We start from the raw sequence: 21,910 nt of genomic DNA, 5'->3' as shown, positions 1-21,910 counted from the left end.
ACTATTGACATTGAGTAACTAACGAGGCGCCTCAGACTTGGAACCAGCAAACATGGGTGTCTCTAACACGGGTCCTTGAGACGAGGATTTGAGTTTATTCGTGAACTTAATCCTTCTAGCTCTTCCTTCGTTTTGTCTTTAAATCTGTAAAACGGAGATAATCCATCTCTAAGATTCTCTAGCTGCTAACACTTGTGTTTGCGTAATGGAGACTAGACGTAATGACTAGAACCTTCCAGTACAGGAGGTACCTAACTGATTTGACTGGTGTGACTTGAACTCTGGGGGCAAATCCAGAACTAGTTCTGTCTCTAAAACCCCTTCTTTGGTTGCCAGTTCTCCTAAAATGTGGCCCCAGAACTTTCACTCCAAGCCACCGCTGTAGGAAGAGACTGTCTCCAAGCGCTCATTTACTCGTTAGTCATCCTCTAGAATCCAGAAGTTTGTGGGGGTTGTTCCTAGAGTGTGTAGGAAGAAGAAGCAGGATGACCTAGCAAAGGTGGCAGCCGCGCGGCTAGCCATCTAGATACCAGGATCCTTCCCAGTCGGGCTGGGTAGGCAGGGCGGTGACCCAAGCCTGCGCAGATGGTCAGCGTCGGAGCTCAGCAAGGAAGAGTCGAGGGGCGGAGTCTCTGCGAGGGGCGGGGCAGAAGGGCGGGGCTTCGGCCTTAGAGGAAGAGCGTTTGCTGGTGAGGAGGAGGAGGTCCAGCTTTCACCCCTAATCAGGCCTGCGTCCCTTCTCTTCTTCCTTCCACTTCGCTTTGCGCCCTCTGTCGCTGCAGGGCGGGGTTTCGCGGCAGCCTGCACCAGGTGAGAGCAAAGATGGGGTGTGGAGTAGAGGACCCCCGGCTGGCTGAAGACTCCCAGCTCGGCCTGGGAAGCGGAGGAGTTCAGGGGCGGTCGCGGGAGAAAGCACTCGCCTCCTTCGCCTGTTGTTGCCGTCGGCTTCTGGGTTGGTGATGAACTTTGTCGCCTGGAGTTGCTGGGAGCGGGTAGGAGCTCATGGGGAGATCTCATCCACCATTTCCAGCCTTCCCGTGCTTACTCACTAGTAGCTAGATTGGGGGCCGGAGGTGGGGGACGTGCGGGGAAGGCCACCAATGCCAACCCACGCAGAGTCCCTACTTCTTCTTGGGAAACGTGTATGGGAAGATGTAGAGTCTTGTCTCGGCGTCCGCACCTTTTCCCTAGGATTGGTCAACAAGGGTGCTATTCGCCTCAGCAGGAGGGAGCTACAGGTGTCAAAGGTGGGTTTGCCCCAGATGATCATTGACGAGATGCCCAATTCCCCTGAGTTCGGATCTCCTAGTTTCTATGCCCCATAGTCGTGATCAGACCCCCATCTGCATCACACCGGTTTCCTCCGTGGATCCCTGGCCTTAGAAGAGAAAGTCTCAACCCTCATCGGAAATGGGGACCAGGATAGATTCCCAGGCGCCCCGAAGGCCTGCTCCCATCTGGGGATTCGACCTGACCCGCAGATGGAACGTTCGCGGTGGCGGTTTGCTTGCAAGACGCGAGAGTCCGGAGGCAAAGCTTTATTTGGAATCTTAGAAGGGGCGGGGCACAATCTTAGAGAACCTGGTTAGGCCCCCTAAAACGGAGAGTAGGCGGAGCACCCCTAGGCTGGTTGGGGTGGTGCCTACCCACCTTCCCTGTGATGCTGCTCGGAGTGTGAAGAGGACCCTAGATGGAGTAGATGGTCAGAAAATTGGTGGCTAGGTAGATGAGTGTGCTGACTGCGGTCCTCCTCCGCATTCTTCCTACCCTAGCTTTCAGCAGACTCCCCAGACCGGTTCCGTGGCTTTTGCATGTTTCCCAGGCCAAAGACGAGTTGTAATGGTGTATTTTGACTTGTAGCCCGCTGTAGAAATGTGATTAGGTAAACTGAAGCCTGGGGCCATCTAAATTCAACACTAACTCGGAGCTGCTGTTTTAACAACATAAATAATGGTGCAGACCTTGGTTCTCCCCTGACCAAGGGGAGAGAATCTTTAGCTGGTGTGATGGAGGTGTGCATGCTAGACTCTGTAGTGTAGACACTGGTAAGGTGTGTTTGCACATAATAGGCAAGTGGTAGATTCAGTCATTTGGGGCACTGTGATAGAATCTACTGAGCACAGGTTTATAAGACCAGTAGGTTAGCTGCAAGGAGATCCTATGCTTTCCAACCCAGAAAGGTGTTCTAGGAGACATGAAATAAGAATAATATATTAATGTAGAATAATATTTTTATTTGAAAACTCAGCCAGGGTTAAAAGCATATCTAGTTTGATTCATTGTCATAATGAAAAATGCATAAACGATGTGAGAAAGGGACGGTCTTATACATTCCAGGCTGTTGTTGAATCACAGAAGATAATTGTGCCAAGGCCTTGGGGACAGGTCTTGTTAGTGAAGACCTCACCACACATAAATAAAGTGTAGCATTGTACAAGGTTCTTGGGAGCCAAAGAAAGAAGAGAAAGCACCCCAAACCCCTGTTGTAGGAGCAAAGGAAGCCTGGAGTGGTAGGGTGTGTAGGGAGAAGGGGGAGGGAGTGAGATTGAATAGTACAGTACAATCAGTTTTCTTGTTTGGCATAAGTTCTCGGAGAATAGCCTTTCTAGATCTTTTTCTACACCGTGTGTGTGTGTGTTTATGTGTGTATAACAGTGAAGTGTTTATAATAAATAATAAATGAATTTAGCTTTTTCCTCCTATCTTGCTGGTCTTTTTATATTATAAACAGGAATATGATATACATCCTATGAATATTTTTTATATGTCTATCTTATTTAGGTTCATAAAAAATAAATTGCTGGGTCAAAGTATGTGCAGCTTAAATTGATAAATATTGTCAAATTATGTTCATCTGCATGCCTGCTGTTAATGTATTGGGGATGGTCCGAGCTCCTTGGAGATTGCTAATAATTATTATTTTTTGTTTCCTTCAGCGATAGCAAGAGATGGGAGGACATGAGAGATTGGGCTACATACTACAGTAATGCATTTCCTGATAGAGAGTTTACTCTAGAGTGAGACTGACAGACATTTCAAGATGGCCAAAGAAGAGCCCCCGAGTGTCTCCAGAGACTTACAGGAGCTGCAAAGGAAGCTGGGTTTGCTGTTAGAGTCTTTCTTGAATAACTCAAAGGTCAGTGCCCAATGCCACATATAATGGGAAACCCTGAAAACACTGGCCTGAACAAGATTGGACACTGTTTCTTTCTCAAACAGGAATCTACAAATGAGTCAGGAATCTGCTAGTACCCTGCTATGTCTGAGTGTGACCTTCATATCCATGTTCATTGTGGCTGCTAGAGCATCAGCCGTCATAGTGACATTCAGGGCAGTAGGACAGCAGGTGAATGGGAAGGAAGAGTGTTTTCAAGACACCTCCAAATTAAGGGAGATTCCTGGAAGTCACAGAGACTCACAGACCACTAGTTACATCCCATATGATGCAGAGTTTGGCTGTATAGTGGCCCCTCGTGGTCACTGCCATTCTTTGGCTGGATCTAAAGAAGCTATTCTTAGTCTATACAGCAGACACTATTCTTTTCTTTGAAATGCTTGACTCATTTGTTCCCCTAAGCAAAGAAGCCAGCCAATGCCTCATTTATGATCTGAGTTTTGTGTTCCACTAGAACTCCATCAACCAGTAGCAATGATACTTGAGCCACGTGTGCACTCACATTTTCTGGTACCCAACCCGAACTGCAAAGAAGCAATGGGTTAATTTTAAGAATATATTTTAGTTAATATATCAAAAATTGTATCATTTCAGCATGTCATCATTATAAAAATTAATGGAAAAGAGAATATTTCTCCTTTTTGTACTAACTCTGAAATCTAGACTGTTATTTACCTTCACAGGATTATTGTGATGCAAACTAGCCATGGTTTATTTATTTATTTATTTATTTTTTTTTTTTGGTATGCTGTCACAGATCAGTGCGGTGGGATTTGAGATACTCAGTTTCTTTGTGTATGTATCTTTATTGTTTTCTGTATGCCTTTCAGCATGTAACAGAATGCTAGGGCTGGGAAGATAGTCCAACTGGTGAAGCTCTTGTCTGTTCATCATGAGATTACAAGTTTGAATTCCCAGCATCCACACACAGATGGCCATATGAGAACATCTCCTAATCCCAGTGTCCCTATGGCAAAATGGGAGGTTAAGACAGCAGGATCCTGGGAAGCTCGTGGCTAGATATCCTGTCTTATTCAGTGCTAGAACAACAACCCATGGAGACCCTGTTTCAGAGGATCAGGTGAAAGGCGAGGGCTAGCCCCTGAGGTTGTCCTCTGACCTCCACATGTGCACCATTGCATGTATGCGCACTCACATACATGAAAGCACACGCATGCACTTATACAGTATATGCATATTCACAAAAAGATTATTAAAACGTAAACAGTACCAGCTAGCTAATACTATTACCATTTTGTTGTTTATCTTCTAGACTTCTATGCCATGTGCACATAAAAGTATGTCTGCATCTAAAGTGATGGGAGCTGTTTTGTGATTTTTCTTTCCCTATTAGACAGCACAGTTTTACCAGCTTCTATAAAACACACACTTTACCATCTAAAGCCATATGCTTCACCGAGGCCTTCTTTGGACTTGATTCAGAATGCAATTGGCATACTGCCAGTTTACCAGGCTATTTTTAAGATGGACAAGCAGCTTTCTAGTTAGTTGGCTGAGACTTCTTGGATGTGTTAGTTCAGTAAGAAAGGTCCTCGTGGCCTTTGCACATTTATAGTTCATTCTCATGACTTGTGGGAACTCACCATTGACACTGGCTTAGCAAGTACTTAGCAAACCACGATTCTTTTTTTTTTTTAATTTTTAATATTTTTTATTACATATTTTCCTCAATTACATTTCCAATGCTATCCCAAAAGTCCCCCATAGCGCCCCCCACTTCCCTACCCACCCATTCCCATTCTTTTGGCCCTGGCATTCCCCTATATTGGGGCATATAAAGTTTGCAAGTCCAATGGGCCTCTCTTTCCATTGATGGCCGACTAGGCCATCTTTCGATACATATGCAGCTAGAGACAAGAGCTCCGGGGTACTGGTTAGTTCATATTGTTGTTCCAACTATAGGGTTGCAGATCCCTTTAGCTCCTTGGGTACTTTCTCTAGCTTCTCCATTGGGAGCCCTGTGATACATCCAATAGCTGACTGTGAGCATCCACTCCTGTATTTGCTAGGCCCCTGCATAGTCTCACAAGAGACAGCTATATTTGGGTCCTTTCAGCAAAATCTTGCTAGTGTATGCAATGGTGTCCGCGTTTAGAAGCTGATTATGGGATGGATCCCTGGATACGGCAGTCTCTAGATGGTCCATCCTTTCATCACAGCTCCAAACTTTGTCTCTGTAACTCCTTCCATGGGTGTTTTGTTCCCAATTCTAAGAAGGGGCACAGTGTCCACATTTTGGTCTTCATTCTTCTTGAGTTTCATGCGTTTAGCAAATTGTATCTTATATCTTGGGTATCCTAAGTTTTGGGCTAATATCCACTTATCAGTGAATACATATTGTGTGAGTTCCTTTGTGATTGTGTTACCTCACTCAAGATGATGCCCTCCAGGTCCATCCATTTGGCTAGGAATTTCATAAATTCATTCTTTTTAATAGCTGAGTAGTACTCCATTGTGTAAATGTACCATAATTTCTGTATCCATTCCTCTGTTGAGGGACATCTGGGTTCTTTCCAGCTTCTGGCTATTATAAATAGGGCTGCTATGAACATAGTGGAGCATGTGTCCTTCTTACCGGTTGGGACATCTTCTGGATATATGCCCAGGAGAGGTATTGCCGGATCCTCTGGTAGTACTATGTCCAATTTTCTGAGGAACCGCCAGACTGATTTCCAGAGTGGTTGTACAAGCTTGCAATCCCACCAACAATGGAGGAGTGTTCCTCTTTCTCCACATCCTCGCCAGCATCTGCTGTCACCTGAATTTTTGATCTTAGCCATTCTGACTGGTGTGAGGTGGAATCTCAGGGTTGTTTTGATTTGCATTTCCCTGATGATTAAGGATGTTGAACATTTTTTCAGGTGCTTCTCTGCCATTCGGTATTCTTCAGGTGAGAATTCTTTGTTCAGTTCTGAGCCCCATTTTTTAATGGGGTTATTTGACTTTCTGGAGTCCACCTTCTTGAGTTCTTTATATATATTAGATATTAGTCCCTTATCTGATTTAGGATAGGTAAAGATCCTTTCCCAATCTGTTGGTGGTTTTTTTTGTCTTATTGATGGTGTCTTTTGCCTTGCAGAAGCTTTGCAGTTTCATGAGGTCCCACTTGTCAATTCTCGATCTTACAGCACAAGCCATTGCTGTTCTATTCAAGAATTTTTCCCCTGTGCCCATATCTTCAAGGCTTTTCCCCACTTTCTCCTCTATAAGTTTCAGTGTCTCTGGTTTTATGTGAAGTTCCTTGATCCACTTAGACTTGACCTTAGTACAAGGAGATAGGAATGGATCGATTCGCATTCTTCTACATGTTAACAACCAGTTGTGCCAGCACCATTTGTTGAAAATGCTGTCTTTCTTCCACTGGATGTTTTTAGCTCCCTTGTCGAAGATCAAGTGACTGTAGGTGTGTGGGTTCATTTCTGGGTCTTCAATTCTATTCCATTGGTCTATTTGTCTGTCACTATACCAGTACCACCCAGTTTTTATCACAATTGCTCTGTAGTAAAGCTTTAGGTCCGGCATGGTGATTCCACCAGAGGTTCTTGCAAACCACGATTCTGCAGGAAACAAGGAACTCAGGTCCTGCAAGCTTCTAGTCCCAGTTTTTTGTAATCAGATCAGTGCATGTCCTTATTTTATGCATATTTCTGGAAAGATGCATTAATGTATATATTTTCTGTTGATTGTTGACATTGAACTTAGGTCTAGCAAGAGGCTAATTTGTGTCTTGAGCAAACATGCATGCATTTTCTTCATAAGGAACAGTAACAAGAAGACACTGCTGCTGCTGCTGCTGCTGCTGCTGCTGCTGCTGCTGCTGCTGCTGCTGCTGCTGGTGGATATTTTAAATTGCTAACCAGAAATTAAGAATGTGATTTTGGGCTGGAGAGATGGCTCAGATAGTTAAGAACACTGACTGCTCTTCCAGAGGTACTGAGTTCAATTCCCAGTGACCATATGGTGACTCGAAACCATCTGAAATGGGATCTGATGCCCTCTTCTGTTTGTCTGAAGACAGTCACAGTGTACTCATATACTTCAATAAATTAATCTTAAAACTAACTAAATAAATAAAACAAAATAAACAAACAAACAAAAAGGAATGTGAACTTTGTGGCATTAAATAGGCCACTATGCCATAATTTGGCTCCTCAATATCCCAGAAAGGATGAGACCAAGGATGAAGTTGAGGAGAATCGGTACAGTCTTCTAAGATGGGGCCTCTGTATCTCCGGTGCACACATAACAATCTGGGAATGTTCCCGTCAGATGACTTGATCTTGACATCAAAGATGTTCAAAGGACTGATTTTGGGGTAGAGATAAATTTAAGTGAGTAGAAAAATCTTCAGACATGGTATTCACAGATGATAAGAACTGTCTGTGTGTTTATTAACCTGATGGAGGCCTTACTAAATCCCAACCCTGTACCAGGCATTTAGCATGTCTTAGTTAATATTTATACCTGCCTTCTGAGGTAGGCGTTTCAAAGCAGATGGATTTTATTTTATTCTTTCCTTCCAACAACTCAGCTGTATGCAGTGGTATAGATTTGGGCTAGATAATTTCCAGGCTAGCCTACTCCCAGAAAGATGGGGAAATGGTCACTTCTCTATGGGCTCGATGTTCTCAGGTAGTCTTGAGATGGAGTTATTTCTCCTACAAGTTTATGGTATATTAAAGTAGGTTGATTGTCATTTTAAAAACTTTTATGTAATGTGTTTGTATGTGTTGAATGGTACGTGCCTAAATGCACGTGTGTGTGACACATGTGTGCAGTGCCTGGAGAGGCCAGGCCAGAAGAGGGCGTTGGGTCTCTGGAACTGGAGTTCCAAGCAATTGTCAGCTGCTCTGATTGAACTGAACTCAAATCCTTCTCAAAAGCAGTAAGTGCTCCTAAGCACTGAGCCATCCCTCCAGCCCACAGATAGAGTGATTTGGGAGGAAGAAGGAAAGCACCTATAAGCTTGCATTCGTCAGGCTTTCTGTTGCTTTGACAAATACACACCTGAGAAACAACTTAAGGGGGGAGGAGCGCTTATATTTATATCATGGGTTTAGACTATCCTGGTGCCAAGGGCAGGATAGAACAGAGCAAGTAGCTCACATCATGGTAGCCAGGAAGCAGGGGGATAGGATGGGGATGGATAGGCGTACACAGAGACATAGAGATTGCTTCAGGAATGCATAGGGTAAAATGGAGCCCCAGGGGCACGCTCCTGTGACCCTCTTCCTCCTGCTAGGCTGGAGTCTCCTCTAGCTTCACAACCATCAAGAACAGCACAACAGCTAAGGTGGGAGAGGGGCTGAGGGGCGGGGGCAGGCTTCAGGACACGAGTCTGCAGGAGCCACTTTATATCCAAATCATAACAAAAAACCTATCACTGACAGACAGTGGTGGTGATCCCGGGTGAGGATTATGACCCTTCAGTGTGTAATTTTAAATTTCACTTGGTATGGTGCTGCTTTATGAAGTGTGAGTCTTCAGGATAATTTGCCTGTGCCACTAGAACATCAACAAAGGACATCAGATTGACATACAGTAATTTGTATAGCACCCCTTGTCTCTGGGAAATGTAGATCGGTTCTTTCTCCCATGTAATCTGTGTTCTTCCCTCACAGTTTAATGAGCTCTTTGAACTTCAGATGAGACCTGATGGGGATGCAGATAGAATGGGAGTGAAATTGACCCATCCTGTCTGGGGCGTATGGCCAGGTCTTAATTGTCTTTCTTCTAAAACTCAAGAGACAGGAAGCTGCTCAAAATAGTTTTAAGCAAGCAAACAGGTGGGACCTTCAGAGGCTTTAGGTGAATTCAAGGCTTCCTCTGGAATCATGGGAGAAGTGACGCCGAGCTGTCTCAAGACTAGAATGAACTAAGCTCAGGCTGCTGGTGGGGGCCAGAAGTAACTCTCAGCATGCCCTCTTCCTTGGGCTGCTTAGCTTCTCACGTTAGCTCTCTGTTTATTTGCTTCATTCCCAGACTCTGCAGCCCACTGTCCTTCGTTTTCCATCCATGGGGACAAACATGGTTGCCCCGCCTGGTGCCCTCCTGTCCTCACCTGTCCTTTAACACCTGGTGAAGATCTAGGAGTTTCAGTTTCCTATTCATAGAAACAAGAGTTTGGTTTATGCTCACCCAAGGCCATAGAGGTGGTTATTGGTTTGGGATCTTTGATTTCATTTGAAAGGCACCTGGCTTATGAGGTGCCCTCCTGCAGAGGGAGGGAGCAGTTTCCAGGGAAGAGGAAGGCAGACAGATCACAAGTGGGCAGGGGACCTGGGTTGGCATCTCCTCATACAAATTTTCTGTGCCAGATGATTTTCTTCTTATGTTGGAGCTTTCCTGATATGAGGGACATTTTAGACCCCACCTCCCTGGGCATCTGTGCTCCATCCCTGGATCGTGTGCTAGCAGGTATCCAGAGCCTCTCTAGGAGAGGCTGTCATTGCGTAGTGCCTCTGACTTGTTACTTGGGCAATGGCCCTCACTACCATCTCTGTCCCCTGATCACAGTCAGTCAATTGTCGTTCATTTTTCCTAGCAGAGTTTTCCTGGCTGTGAGTAGCCTAAGGTGGAACCATCCTGTCACAAATCCCAGCCATGTGGACCCGACTCCCCACACTCTCATGCCAGAGAACATTTATAAATACATCACTCTCAACTGACCTTGGCCACATTAACTCACTTGGTCTTTAGCTCCTCTTATCTGGGATGAGCAGCACCAGGCCCTGGGCTGCTGGAGGAGATTATCTGGGATGCCATTGGAGAAGGCTCTTGCACTGAGTCTGGCTAATGATGGTGCTGTTTTCTCTTAGTCTGGCGTCCTGGGTTGCTCAGTGCAGCCTACGTCCCTAAAGCATGGGTAGGAGGCCCCTCTTTTCCTCCAGGTTAGCAAATGAGCATTGCAGGGCATGCCGCTGCATGCCAAGCCCTCTCACCTCCTGTCCTTCTGTTGCCAGGAAAGTGAAAAGTGATGGAAGAAGCCTTGGACTTGGGTATTGTTTAGCTGCTCCTCGTTATCTTCCTCAAAATTTTGTAGGGGAAAACACGTGAGGATATATGAAATGTTAGCTGCTAAGCCAGGCAGGTACATTTAGGGGGAAAAGTCCCATACTATACACTTTCAAAGTAGCCTTTGCTTTTCTTTAGTCAAAAGTTACTGAAGAAAATGAGGCTGAGGAGGTAGTTGGCAGGCAAGATGCATGAGCACTTGAGTTGGGTTCTCAGAAAAGATCCCAGGGGGGCTGGTAAGATGGTTCAGCGGGTAAGAGCACTGACTGCTCTTCCAAAGGTCCTGAGTTCAAATCCTAGCAACCACATGGTGGCTCACAACCACCCATAGTGAGATCTGATGCCCTCTTCTGGTACATCTGAAGTCAACTTCAACTACAGTGTACTTATTTATAATAAATAAATCTTTATTTATGTAAAATAAATCTTAAAAAAAGAGAAAAGAACCCAGGAGTGATGGCTTACACTGTATGTGAGCATCAGATGCTGGAGACTGGTGGATGGTCCCTGGGCCTCTGTGGCCTACCAGTCTACCCTGCTTGGTGAGTTTCAAGCCAGTGATAGACTTTGTTTCAAAATAAAGGTGCCTTGTGCCCAAGGAACAACATCTGAGATTATCTTTTGGCTTCAAATATATTGCCCACACATATGCACCCAAGTGAACACATCCGTATTGCATGCTGTTATAAAACACATTGAACATGTGCTCTAGGACCTTGAGCTAAGCATGTCTCCAACTCTGTTTGCAATACTAACTTCTTGAACTGAGTGTGCTCTGGGATATGCTTACCTCTAAAGTGTTTTCCTATATGGACATATGTAGGCTCTCTGGATTACCCCCCCCCCCCCCGCCACCACCCCATGCTTTCTTTGATTGAAGAAGTGTTGCTTTAGGAATGGCTCCTGTGTTCTCCTTATCTGCAGGTAGTAAGTCTTCTTGGCCATGCTTATTTCTTTGGCTTTGTACTTGGCAAGATAGAAAAGTATTGGGATAGGCTATTGGAAAAGTACCTGGACCCTGTGTGTAATGGGTATCAATGTTAGACATGGATGGACTGCCTCTTTCCACTACACTGTGACCCAACCATGGCCAGTCTTTCCTAGAGAAAGCAATTCCTGGATAGAAGAGTTTTGTCATAGTTAATTTTCTATTGCTGTGATAAAATACCACGATCAAAGCAACTTTCTGAAGAAAGAGTTTTACTTGGGCTTATCATTCCAGATGGCTGAGAGTCCTTTACCACCGCATCCAGGGAAGCATGGCAGCAAGTAGCAGGAATAGCCAAGAGCTCAGAGAAATTTCAGTTTCATAATGGTGTAAATCTTTAAGCTTTCAAAGCCAGCCCTCAGTGGCATAGTTTCCTCCAGCAAGGCCACACCTCATACATCTCCCTAAACAGAGCCACTAGCTGGGGACCAAACATTCAAATATCTGAGTCTGGGGTAGTCTTTCTCATTCAAATCACCAAATGGTTGAATCTATTGGTGATGGGGACCTTCCCTTCCCTTCCCCTTCCCCTTCCCCTTCCCCTTCCCCTTCCCCTTCCCCTTCCCCTTCCCCTTCCCCTCCCCTCCCCTCCCCTCCCCTCCCCTTCCTTTCCTTTCCTTTCCTTTCCCACCCCCCAACCCCCAAATAAGATCTCAATGGACAGCCCAGGTTGACCTCAAACTCACAATCCTCCTGCCTCAGCCTTCCAAGTACTGGAATGTGTCATCATTCCTGCCTTAACTGTCAGACTCCTTAGAAACAGTCTTTGCATTTCTGAATGGCCTTCTGTCTTGGGGTGTTAAGAGGTCAGACTCAGAAGAGGCTCTGAAGACAGAGGAGGGATTCTCTGAGGACTAGAAGTCAGACAGTCTTAATTTTGTAAGTTGGCTTGCTTCTTGGATCCCCATGTCAAACTGTCCACAGGTTCTATTGGTTTCTCTTTTGTCATCTAACCTTCAGGCTACATTCCTTGCCTCCCCCACTGGCCCAGATTTGACCAATCATACTTTTGCTCTATTTCCTGAAAAATCTCCATTGTCCCTTGTACACTCACCTCTTGCATACTCACCCCTTGCACACTCACCCTTGCACATTTACCCCAGGTTCATCTTGCTTATATCGATCCTTTGTGTTTGTCACACCCTGGCCACATTCTCTCAATTTACCCCTTATTTTAGTTACTGAGATAAAGCTTACATATTCCAATAGACATATTTGAGCCACAGATATAATTTGAATGTTTTTATTTTAAAACAAAATGTGAAAAAAAATTAAAACAAAATGTGTCACAGGTAGTGGTTCACACTTATCATCCTGGGCTCCAGTTACGAGGCAGGAGAACTGTAATTCCAAGGCCATCTTGGACTGCATAGTGAAATTCTGTCTCAAGTTGAAAATAAATAAGGGAACTTATGAAATTAATTTAATAACATATCTTAAGAAACCCAATACATCCCATCCTTAAACTACAATTTAAGTTTGTAGTTATAAGAAATTGTTAATGAAATATTCTAGTTTTTTTCTTTTTCCCACCTCAAACACAGAACACATCTCAATTCAGGTGCCAGACTTTCATGGAAAATACTTGCTCTCTCGTCAGCATTCATAAAATTTAGTTTGAAAAAAACAAACAAACAGATTCTGATGAACAACCTTGAAGCCCCCCTCCCCAAATGACTGAATTCAGTATCAGTGAAAAGGCCCAGCGCTCTGTCTCACTGGCCACAAGTGGCTGCTGAACTGGTGTCTCGCTGACTGGATACTCTGGACACTGCTGGCTCCCTTCCTCCCATGCCTGCCCTCCCCACTCACTGTGCTTTCTAACATTCTTTTGAGTACTGGGATTTAGAGAGGTCAGGTGAACCTGTCAGGAGATGGAGGCAACTTTTGCTGAGAATGTAAGTGGACCAGACCTGCAGAGCCTTCAAAGCCTGAGACAGCTCAGACAGCAGCCTGCCCTCTGGTCCCACAGCCATGATGGCTCCCTCTCACCTTCAATGCCTTAGTGAAGCAGTGTGGTCTAAGAGGTGATTTCTACTGTGGGTTCCTATTGCTAGACAGCTGAACTGTACAAGATCTCAGAAGGCATTGTGTGGTTTTCCAGAAAGATTTGCCATGCCTTAGGAGGCAGTGTTGAAGCTCTGGGACAATGTCTGTGGCTCCTTTGAATGACCTTATCTGTTTAAACAAGGCCACCCCATGCTTGGTTGCCATTACCTGAGCTATAAACTCTTTCTCTTGCTTCTAACCTGCCCCCAAGTCCCCACCATTAGAATTATTTGGATGGAAACCTATTTCCATGAGAAGTATATGGTTTGGAAAGACACACTTTTTTGTTGTTGTTGTTGTTTGCTTTGTTTGTTTTTTTTCAAGACAGGGTTTCTTTCTTATATAGCCCTGGCTGTGCTAGAACTCTCTCTGTAGACCAGGCTGGCCTCAAACTCAGAGTTCCAACTGCCTCCCCCTCCCAAGTGCTGGGATTAAAGGCATACACCATCATGACCCAGTGGAAAGAGGCACTTCTAATAATACTTCACTTCAGCCACTGGCCTCCAATGCCCTAAGAAACAAGACATGGGAAAGACCACCTTTTGATGGAGGAAGCCCACCTCACTACCTCAGCTTCCACTGTTTTTCCCCACAGCTTTTTCTTATTGAAAAAAAAATTTTTTTAGTCATACAATACATTTCATCTTAATTTTCTCCTCATATTCTTCCTCCTCTCAGATCTTCAGCATCTACCTACCCATCTCAGTGTTGGGATGCTGTCCAGCCTGAAGCTGTGCAGGCCCTACACATGCTTCCACAGTCTCTTGAATTCCTATGCACATCAGTCCTGCTGTGTCTGGAAGACACTGTTTCCTTGGAGTCTCCCACCCCCTCTGGCTCTTACTCTTCCATAAGAGGAGGGGCTTGATGAAGACATATCATTTAAGACTGAATATTGCAATATCTCTCATTCTCTGTACATTTTTCAGTCATGGCTCTTTGTATTAGTTCCCACATACGGCAAGAGGATGTTTCTCTGATGACGGCTGAGTGAGGCACTGATCTATGAGTATAGAAGAATACAGTTATAAGTAATTTTATTACTATGTTTCTTTACAGAACAATAGTATTTGGTTTTTCCCAAGGCCCGTGGCCTATCTAGTCAAGGTTCTTGGCCATGAGAGCACTATCAAACATGGGTCCATCTTGTGGAGTGAGCCTTATATCCAATCATAGAGTGGTGACTGCCACAGCATGTGCGCCACCATTGCACCAAGGTGCCATGCAGACAGTTCACAGTTGTAGATTGCGGGTTTTGTAGTTGGGTTGGTGGTTACTTTTCTAGAGGAAGGTTTTTGAATGATGGGATCTTTCAAGGAGTGAGCTTCAATGCCGGTAATGAGGAGAGTGAAGCCCTGAGACCCGAAAAGTAAGGAGGATGCTCATCCTTGTGGAGCTGACTAAGATCAGCTGTGCACTGAAGTGGCCTTCTCCATGGAGTTTGGTTCCCCATTCGTTAGCCTTTTGAAGCAAGGTAACCTGTTTATTAAAACAACAAATGGTTGCCATCATCAGGCTGTGTGGCCCACTATAACATCAAGATGGTACCATAAAAGCATTGATGTGGTAGCAAGCCATTGCATGCATTTAGCATTTGGAGTCGAAGATCTTAGCTTTGAATGTCCAGGCTTTGCCCCTTAGAAACTAGGTGACTTCAAATAAGCCATTTAGTCCATAAACTTCACCATACACATAAATCACCTGCTTTTGTTGAAAAAACAGGATTGGACGCAACAGGGACCAGGTGGGGGCCTCATGTACTATATCTCCAATAAGCTCTTGAGTGATGCTGAATATCTGGGACTTAATCCCTCTGTTCCTTGGTGACCTGGACCGTGAGAACCTTGCCTTAGGAGCAGCAGGCACATTGTACATCATTGTACACATAAGAGGGTATCTTTCTGAGAGGGCATGTGTTAGGCAAGAGGGTGGTGATGTGACCTTTCCTCCTCTCACAGGACTTGACACTAGGTGAGGACCTCACATTTGCCACCCTTCCCACAACTGCCTTATATCGCTGCCAGGCGCCTCAGGTCATGGGAGATGTTTTGTACTGATGCCCATGATGCCCTCTGACTTGCCAAAGGCCTCTGATTCTAGCTGTACTTCGCATAGCTGGGGCAGATCAGCTCAATCCCAGAGGTGGATGTATCACTTAACCCTGGCTCTTCGTCCATTGCCTGCAGGTGGTTGCCTTTATGAAGTCCCCGGTGGGCCGGTTCCTGGACAGACATCCTTTTGTGACTCTCACCGTGCTGATGTTTGTTACCATGTCAGCCATCCCTGTTGGCTTCTTCCTGCTCATCGTGGTGCTCACCTCGCTGTGTGCTCTCATGGGGGCCATATTATTGGAAGGTACTCTACCCAAGGTTACTGGGAAGTAACTCAATAAGCCAGACAGTATTTACTGACCATCTGCCATTCTCATCAAAGGCTCCTCTTTCTGGTCCAAGGCAGCTTGTTAGAGTAGTTAAAACAGGGTCATCAATGGGAGGAGAGGCCCATGGTCTTGCAAAGATTATATGCCTCAGTATAGGAGAATGCCAGGGCCAGGAAGCAGGAGTGGGTGGGTTGGGGAGCAGGGTGGGGGGAGGGTACAGGAGACTTTCAGAGAGGAAACTAGGAAAGGGGATAGCATTGAAATGTAAATGAAGAAAATATCTAATTAAAAAAAAAACAAAAAACAAAACAACACAGGCTCTTGTGTGCATACCTCAGCATCATTATGATTTGAGACATAACTTACTCCTTCTGAGCCTTAAATTGGACAGGCAACAAAATGAGCATAATAGAGTTTGTCAACAGTAGGGAAAGACTCAACGAGGGGTCCAGCTAGTTGAGGCCTACTCAGGTGTTGAACTTGTAACTTTTTCATGATGTCAGAAATGTGATTTTCTATGGGAAATCTGCTGACTTCAAAAAATTGGAGTCAGCGGTCATTATTTTAAATAACCTGGGCTGGGTCTTCTCATTCTCAGCCTACTTCAGATGAAGGTACCTCCTAACCACACTCTCCTCCTAGGTCTGGTCATCTCAGTTTGTGGTCTCTCACTCCTCTGCGTCCTCTGTGGCCTGGGCTTCTTGTCACTTGCCTTGTCGGGGATAGCCATGATGTCCTATGTGGTGGTCTCCTGCCTCATGAGCTACTGTTTTTCTCCCAGGTAAATACACGTCAATGGGACAACCTAATCTTGGCCATTTGGGGGATTCACACATATAACCCTCTAATCCCACTTGATGTCTAGAAGCCAAATTATAAGAAAGAGATGTTCCTCACAGTTGCCCGTAAACATTGCATGTCAGCTACACAATTACAGTAGAGTTTCATACATACAGACAGACAGACATTGCTACCCTCCCTGGTCCATCACCCATTTAGCTCATCTCAGGGCTGCAATAGCTTCCTATGCAGTTACTAATTCTTCTATTTAAATTACAAAGGCCAGAAGGGGCCAGAGTTTAGGAGGGTTGGAAGGAAGGTAAACAAGGAAGAGGCTCACCTATCAGGTTGACACACCTACCTCCAAGGGTGGTTTGAGTTTACCCACAGTTTACCTTGGTCTCCTCAGCTCAGCTCAGCATGATCTTCTCAGCATGGTGAATATGGCTCATGTTTATTATGTAGTTTCCTCCTCTCCCCTCCCCTCCCCTCCCCCACCCTGCACCCCCCACCCCCCCAATACACAGTATGGTGCCTGGGTCTTGACTGGAGGAGCTGTGATCTTTTTAGATGCTGGAGGGAAACCCAGTAGTATTGGAGTGCCTTGGAGATGCTCTTTTGTAATGTGCTACTCCCTGCTCCTTGAGGGATTTTCAAAGACCACTTTTTTGATTCTTGATTTTTCTGCTGTGTATAGATTTTAGATTCTTAGGTCCCTAGGTACTGAGTCTATCTTGTTCTTGTTGAGTATTGGCTTAGCGCCAGGGTCTCTACTGAGAACTCTCTGGCCCCATACCATGTAACTCTAGGGGTGAGCTGCATTCTGTGACAGGAAAATGAAAGCCAAGTACCAAAGCTGAGAATAGCAGAGAAGAAACTTAAATCCAGGCCCATTAAGTCTGGTAAGACTCTCAACCAGAATATAAAGCGGCTATAAAGGATGGGCCAACAATCTCTGCAAAGGACACGTAGTAAATATTCTAGACCATTTACACGATGGCCAGCCTCTCAGCTCTGCTAACTGTAATGTGAGAGCAGATGTTAAACAAATAAACAGGTCTGGGCTGTGTTGCAATAAAACTTTATTCAGACTTTACAAAGACACATGGCTTGCCAAATTTGCCCCCTCTGGCCATGATTGATTTCCCAGTCCATGCTCTAGAAACCCATTAGTCTCCTGAGCTTCAGTCTTCTTACAGGACAGCCCTTGAGCATCTTAACAAAAGACTCCCCAACCACTTGTCTAGATGGTCAGCATCCTGGCTTTGATCCCCAGCATTTTCCCTCTCCCCCACAAAGGTTGTCCTGTCGTTTGCACATGTTGATGTATCTGTGATCTTAAATTGCTCAAGGCTTGTTCTCAGAAGATTGCTTAACTGATAACCCCTGGAATTGTAGCCAGCTTCGCCTAAGTTGCCTTGATCAGTATCAGTTTTAAAAGACAAACAGTGCCCTATTTGGCTAGTGCTTCAGAGCCAAAATCCCTCCTTGCCCTTGAACTCTGCTTTAATTAGGCTCCAGGCTTAGCATAATGAGATGCTCCGAGGAAGCTGCTGAGTCTGAGGAGATGAGTCAGGAGTCCCAGAACCATCATAAAAATGCCACGCACATTATGCACTGGTAATCTCAGCACTGGGGAGACACAGACAAGTTAGACTGCTGTGGCTTGCTCGACAACCAGCCTAGTCTAATCAGAGTTCCAGGCCAATGGGAGATCCTGTCTCAAAGGAAGTAGTAGCCAGTGTTCTTGAGGATAATGCAAGTGAACGTGTACCTACACATACATATGCACATTCACATACATGTATGTATACACAAGCGAGTGTGCATTTAAAAAGAGACGCAAAATCAGACAGGTGTTTGTCGGTGGAGAGGCGTGACTTGGTTCTCCTCCTCCCCTCTTCCCAGCTGAGCCGGCAGGCCGTCTCTTCCCAATTGGGCAGATGCTCTACTTCTTGTTCTCTGGACTCACTTTACTTTCTCAAAGGCTACTGAAGTGGGTTCCAATACTTTGATAATAGTCCCACTGCATATTATAACAGCAACTACAAAACTGACTATTCACTTAAAAGGAAGAATGTTACTTACCTATAAAAAATATCAATGAAATGATTGTGTTTTACAAACAAAATGAATTTATCCAGGTCACACTGCCTTATATTTTATCAATAGCTTTCTCTGTTTTTCCCACCTCCAGCTATATGGCCGGAGTTGATACAGTTTAGGCTAGCCTCAGTCTCTCAATCCTCCTGCCTCAGCCTCCTCTCCAAGGGCTGGAACCTTAGATGCACAGTGCCACTCCTGGCTATAATAGATCTCCTAACAATATGTTCTGATGGAAGTAGCGATGCTGGCCCTTATACCCTGTATTTGTACCACAGAGTGTATGGTCTAGAGGAAATCTTTGAAGAGGTCTGAGCTTCACAGCACCGCTGGGGAAGGGGAGACCCTTCTTCCGAGGACTGTGGGTATTACTATCTCTGAGAGTACACCTGAACTCTGTGATGATACTTGCTTCATTTAGTGAAAATGTGAATTTTCTCATTCTTCTAATAATACACTCAAAGTATATCTGTAGCATGTATGGTTGCGATGTCATACCTTGGAAATGAAGAGTTGTGATAAATTAGGTACCCTTGGAGAACTCCTGTATTAGGGAAATCTTTACTCAAGATAAAGAAAGGCTCTCATTGACCCAAAGCACAAGAGAAGAAAGAGGAGTTAGCAATTCATCCCATGATTTAATGTATTTGATCTTAAAATATGAAAATGATACAATTCTTCTTCTTCTTCTTCTTCTTCTTCTTCTTCTTCTTCTTCTTCTTCTTCTTCTTCTTCTTCTTCTTCTTCTTCTTCTTCTTTTCTCCTCCTCCTCCTTCTCTTCCTCCTTCTCTTTCTCCTCCTCCTTCTCCTCTTCCTCTTCCTCCTCCTCCTTCTCCTTCTCTTCCTCCTCCTCCTTGAAAAAGGAAACACATTTTAAGATGGCTTTACACACTAGACAGTTTGTAAGCAATGCACTGTGATCTTCTCTGTAGATAGTTTTAATGTCAAAGATTCTGGAGACACTTCTTAGAACCTACAGGCTAGAGGAGGGAGAAGTGAGGGGCCTGGGCAGCTTGTGTCTTTGTGGAGCCACTCAACTCATTTGCCCCCTGTCACACTGGATCTCCCAAAATAACCAGAGTGGGCCTGGCTTTGTCACACCCAACTCAACCCAATACCACAGGTAGAATTTAGAATTCAGGCATCTGGGGCAAGCACTCTTTAGGTATTTAAAATTATCATTATTATTATCATTATCATTTAGATTTTTAGACAGGGCTTGATACACTGATCAGGCTGGCCTTGAACTCACTTGTAGCCCAGGCTGGCCTGGAACAGCAATCTCCTTCCTGCCTTAAGCTCCCAGGCAGCTAGGATTACAGAGCCTGTCAGACTACCCAGGGCTTCCTCACATCTTTGCTTACAAAGAGTAAGAAGAGCAAAAGTTTCCTGGTTTTGTGACCAGCTAGGAATGTTTTTTAATAGCAATTAATTAAAAACAAAACCTCTCAAGGTAGACACTAACTCAAATAGAGTTTTGTTTTTAAGAGATGGAGACAGCCCAGGGCTGGAACAACCACGGTGTGGTGTCACCAGCATAGCCAGCGCCTTCTGCCTTTCTGCACTGCCATCCTTAGCCCTCGGGTTTGCCTCCTTATGGCCATAAGATAACTGCTCCAGCTCCAGGTATAAACCTATGTTCAGGGTTGGGGGAGGGGCACCTGTGAGACAGCGCAGAAGCATGCAAGGGAGCAACCCTTTCTCTCAAGTGAAGTCTCTCCTTAGATCACTTCCTCATTCTTTTCCAAATACATTATTAGGTAGAACTTTGTCAGGTGCCAATTCAGCTTGGAGAGGGAGAGTCCGGCTTTCTCACCTTCTAGGGAAGGAGCTCACAGAAAACCCCAAAGTGCTGCACACATACTGGGCCATTCTCAGTCTTGCTCCTGAGCTAACTGTTTTGTCTTTTTACTTATCCAGCAGGCCACTGACACAGCAAAATGCCAACATCGACTGTCAGCTGGCTATGAAGTTCACGGAGTCTGAGAGGCTCATATTTTGAGGGGCATGACCAGGAATGATGGGCCAAATGGAATCAAAGATTGCTAAGCATCCAGAGGAGAGCTTGTCCCCTCACCTCTCAGGACTGCAGGGCAGAGAGAGGGCTGGATGGGAGTTCTGCTTCTCTGCTCACTGTGTCCAGACTCCTGCAGTGGCCAGGGTGGCCTCCCCACCCCTCACAGATCCCCAGTATGCAACCTTGACCTTAGCAGAGTGGTGGGCCTCTAGAACTAGGAAGCTTGGCCTTTAGAGCCTTGGGGTTGAGTCCCAGAGCCCATCTGCGGGTAAGATAGATTGTATTTGAAGTTTAGTTGCAGTTTGGGAGCAGGCCAGGGATGAAGAGGAGGGTTTTTCTCCAGTCATTTGAAATAAGAGGTTAAAAAAATAATACAAAGAAAGCCAGTTCTTACTGGTTTTTTTAATCAGAAGAGCATCAGCATTTGGAAATGGTGGCCTTTTAAAACCTGAAAATCTGCCTTAACCCTGCAGCCAGGAGTCCTTTAGGAAACATCTCAAGGCCTAGTGGATTGCGTGCCTTGATCTTTGACATATTTGCACTTGATATGTTAATATTGTTTAAAGAGCTTGCTTCTGCCAAGCCATTTCTTAACAAACCAATAAAACCGAACACATACTGAAGAAAGACTACAAAGCAAACCAAAGCCTGTGCGATGATTTCCACTTCATTTACTGTGATATTTTATTAAATATTTATTTGCTTCTTGCTATTTTGTTTTTTTTTCTCCTACCTATTCCCATATGTCAAGATAGGCGTTAGTCAGATTTCTGCTATTGTGACAAAAGACCAGAGATAATCATCTTTACAGAGGAAAAAGTGGGGCTCATGGTTTTGGAGGTTCCAGTGCAGAGTCCCTTTGCCCTGTTGGTTTGGGCCTTTGATGGCATAGCAGCACATCATGGCTGGAGGGCACGATGGGGGCCTGTTCACCTTATGGTGGTGGCCAGGGGTCAGAGAGAGGAGGCTAGGGTCCAAATAGCCCCATAAGGGCAGTCACCAATGACCTAACCTTCCCCTTAAGCCCCATCTCTAAGCTTTCCCTCTGTCCCACTAGCACTATGGTCTGTTTCCACATGGACTCCGGGAAACACATAAAAACCATAACAATTTCTGTGTTGATTTCACAGTGGATCCTGAGTATTATGGGGGCAGTAATTACTTTTCCTCTTTGCTGTGATCAAATACCCAAAAGTAGCAACTTCAGCGAAGAAAGGTTCATCTGGCTGCACCCCATTGTGGTGGGGATGGTATGGCAGCAAGTCATTGCTCCGGTGGTCACGAAGCATTTAGAAGACTGGAGCCTGAGCCTAGCTGACCACCTCAGAGGTGGCCCCCGGTAGGTACCAGTTGCTGAGCACATGAAACTTGGGGGAACATCTC

General features: G+C 45.0%; 1 protein-coding gene across 3 annotated transcripts; it reads left to right on the top strand.

The window, feature by feature from the left end:
• Positions 1-658: 658 nt before the first annotated feature.
• Positions 659-21,229, top strand: Ldaf1 (lipid droplet assembly factor 1). 3 transcript variants are annotated; one of them, XM_021167633.2, is made up of 5 exons: positions 659-810; positions 2,937-3,136; positions 15,434-15,602; positions 16,270-16,408; positions 20,431-21,228. In XM_021167633.2, the coding sequence occupies exons 2-5, from the start codon at positions 3,041-3,043 to the stop codon at positions 20,510-20,512; spliced, it is 486 nt and encodes a 161-aa protein (XP_021023292.1). In that variant the 5' UTR covers positions 659-810; positions 2,937-3,040; the 3' UTR covers positions 20,513-21,228. The 3 variants fall into 3 exon arrangements, with proteins under 3 accessions (XP_021023292.1, XP_085697482.1, XP_085697481.1); XM_085841356.1 differs by lacking the exon at positions 659-810 and adding an exon at positions 853-992 and having other exon boundaries at positions 20,431-21,229; XM_085841355.1 differs by lacking the exon at positions 659-810 and adding an exon at positions 1,054-1,247 and having other exon boundaries at positions 20,431-21,229.
• The last annotated feature ends 681 nt before the right edge of the window (positions 21,230-21,910 follow it).

This window comes from Mus caroli, unplaced genomic scaffold, assembly GCF_978045245.1.
Source record: "Mus caroli unplaced genomic scaffold, Mus_caroli_1 scaffold_8, whole genome shotgun sequence".
Classification (NCBI taxonomy): domain Eukaryota; kingdom Metazoa; phylum Chordata; class Mammalia; order Rodentia; family Muridae; genus Mus; species Mus caroli.
The sequence above is the reverse complement of the archived record's forward strand: the minus strand, read 5'-3'. Positions and strand labels throughout refer to the sequence as shown.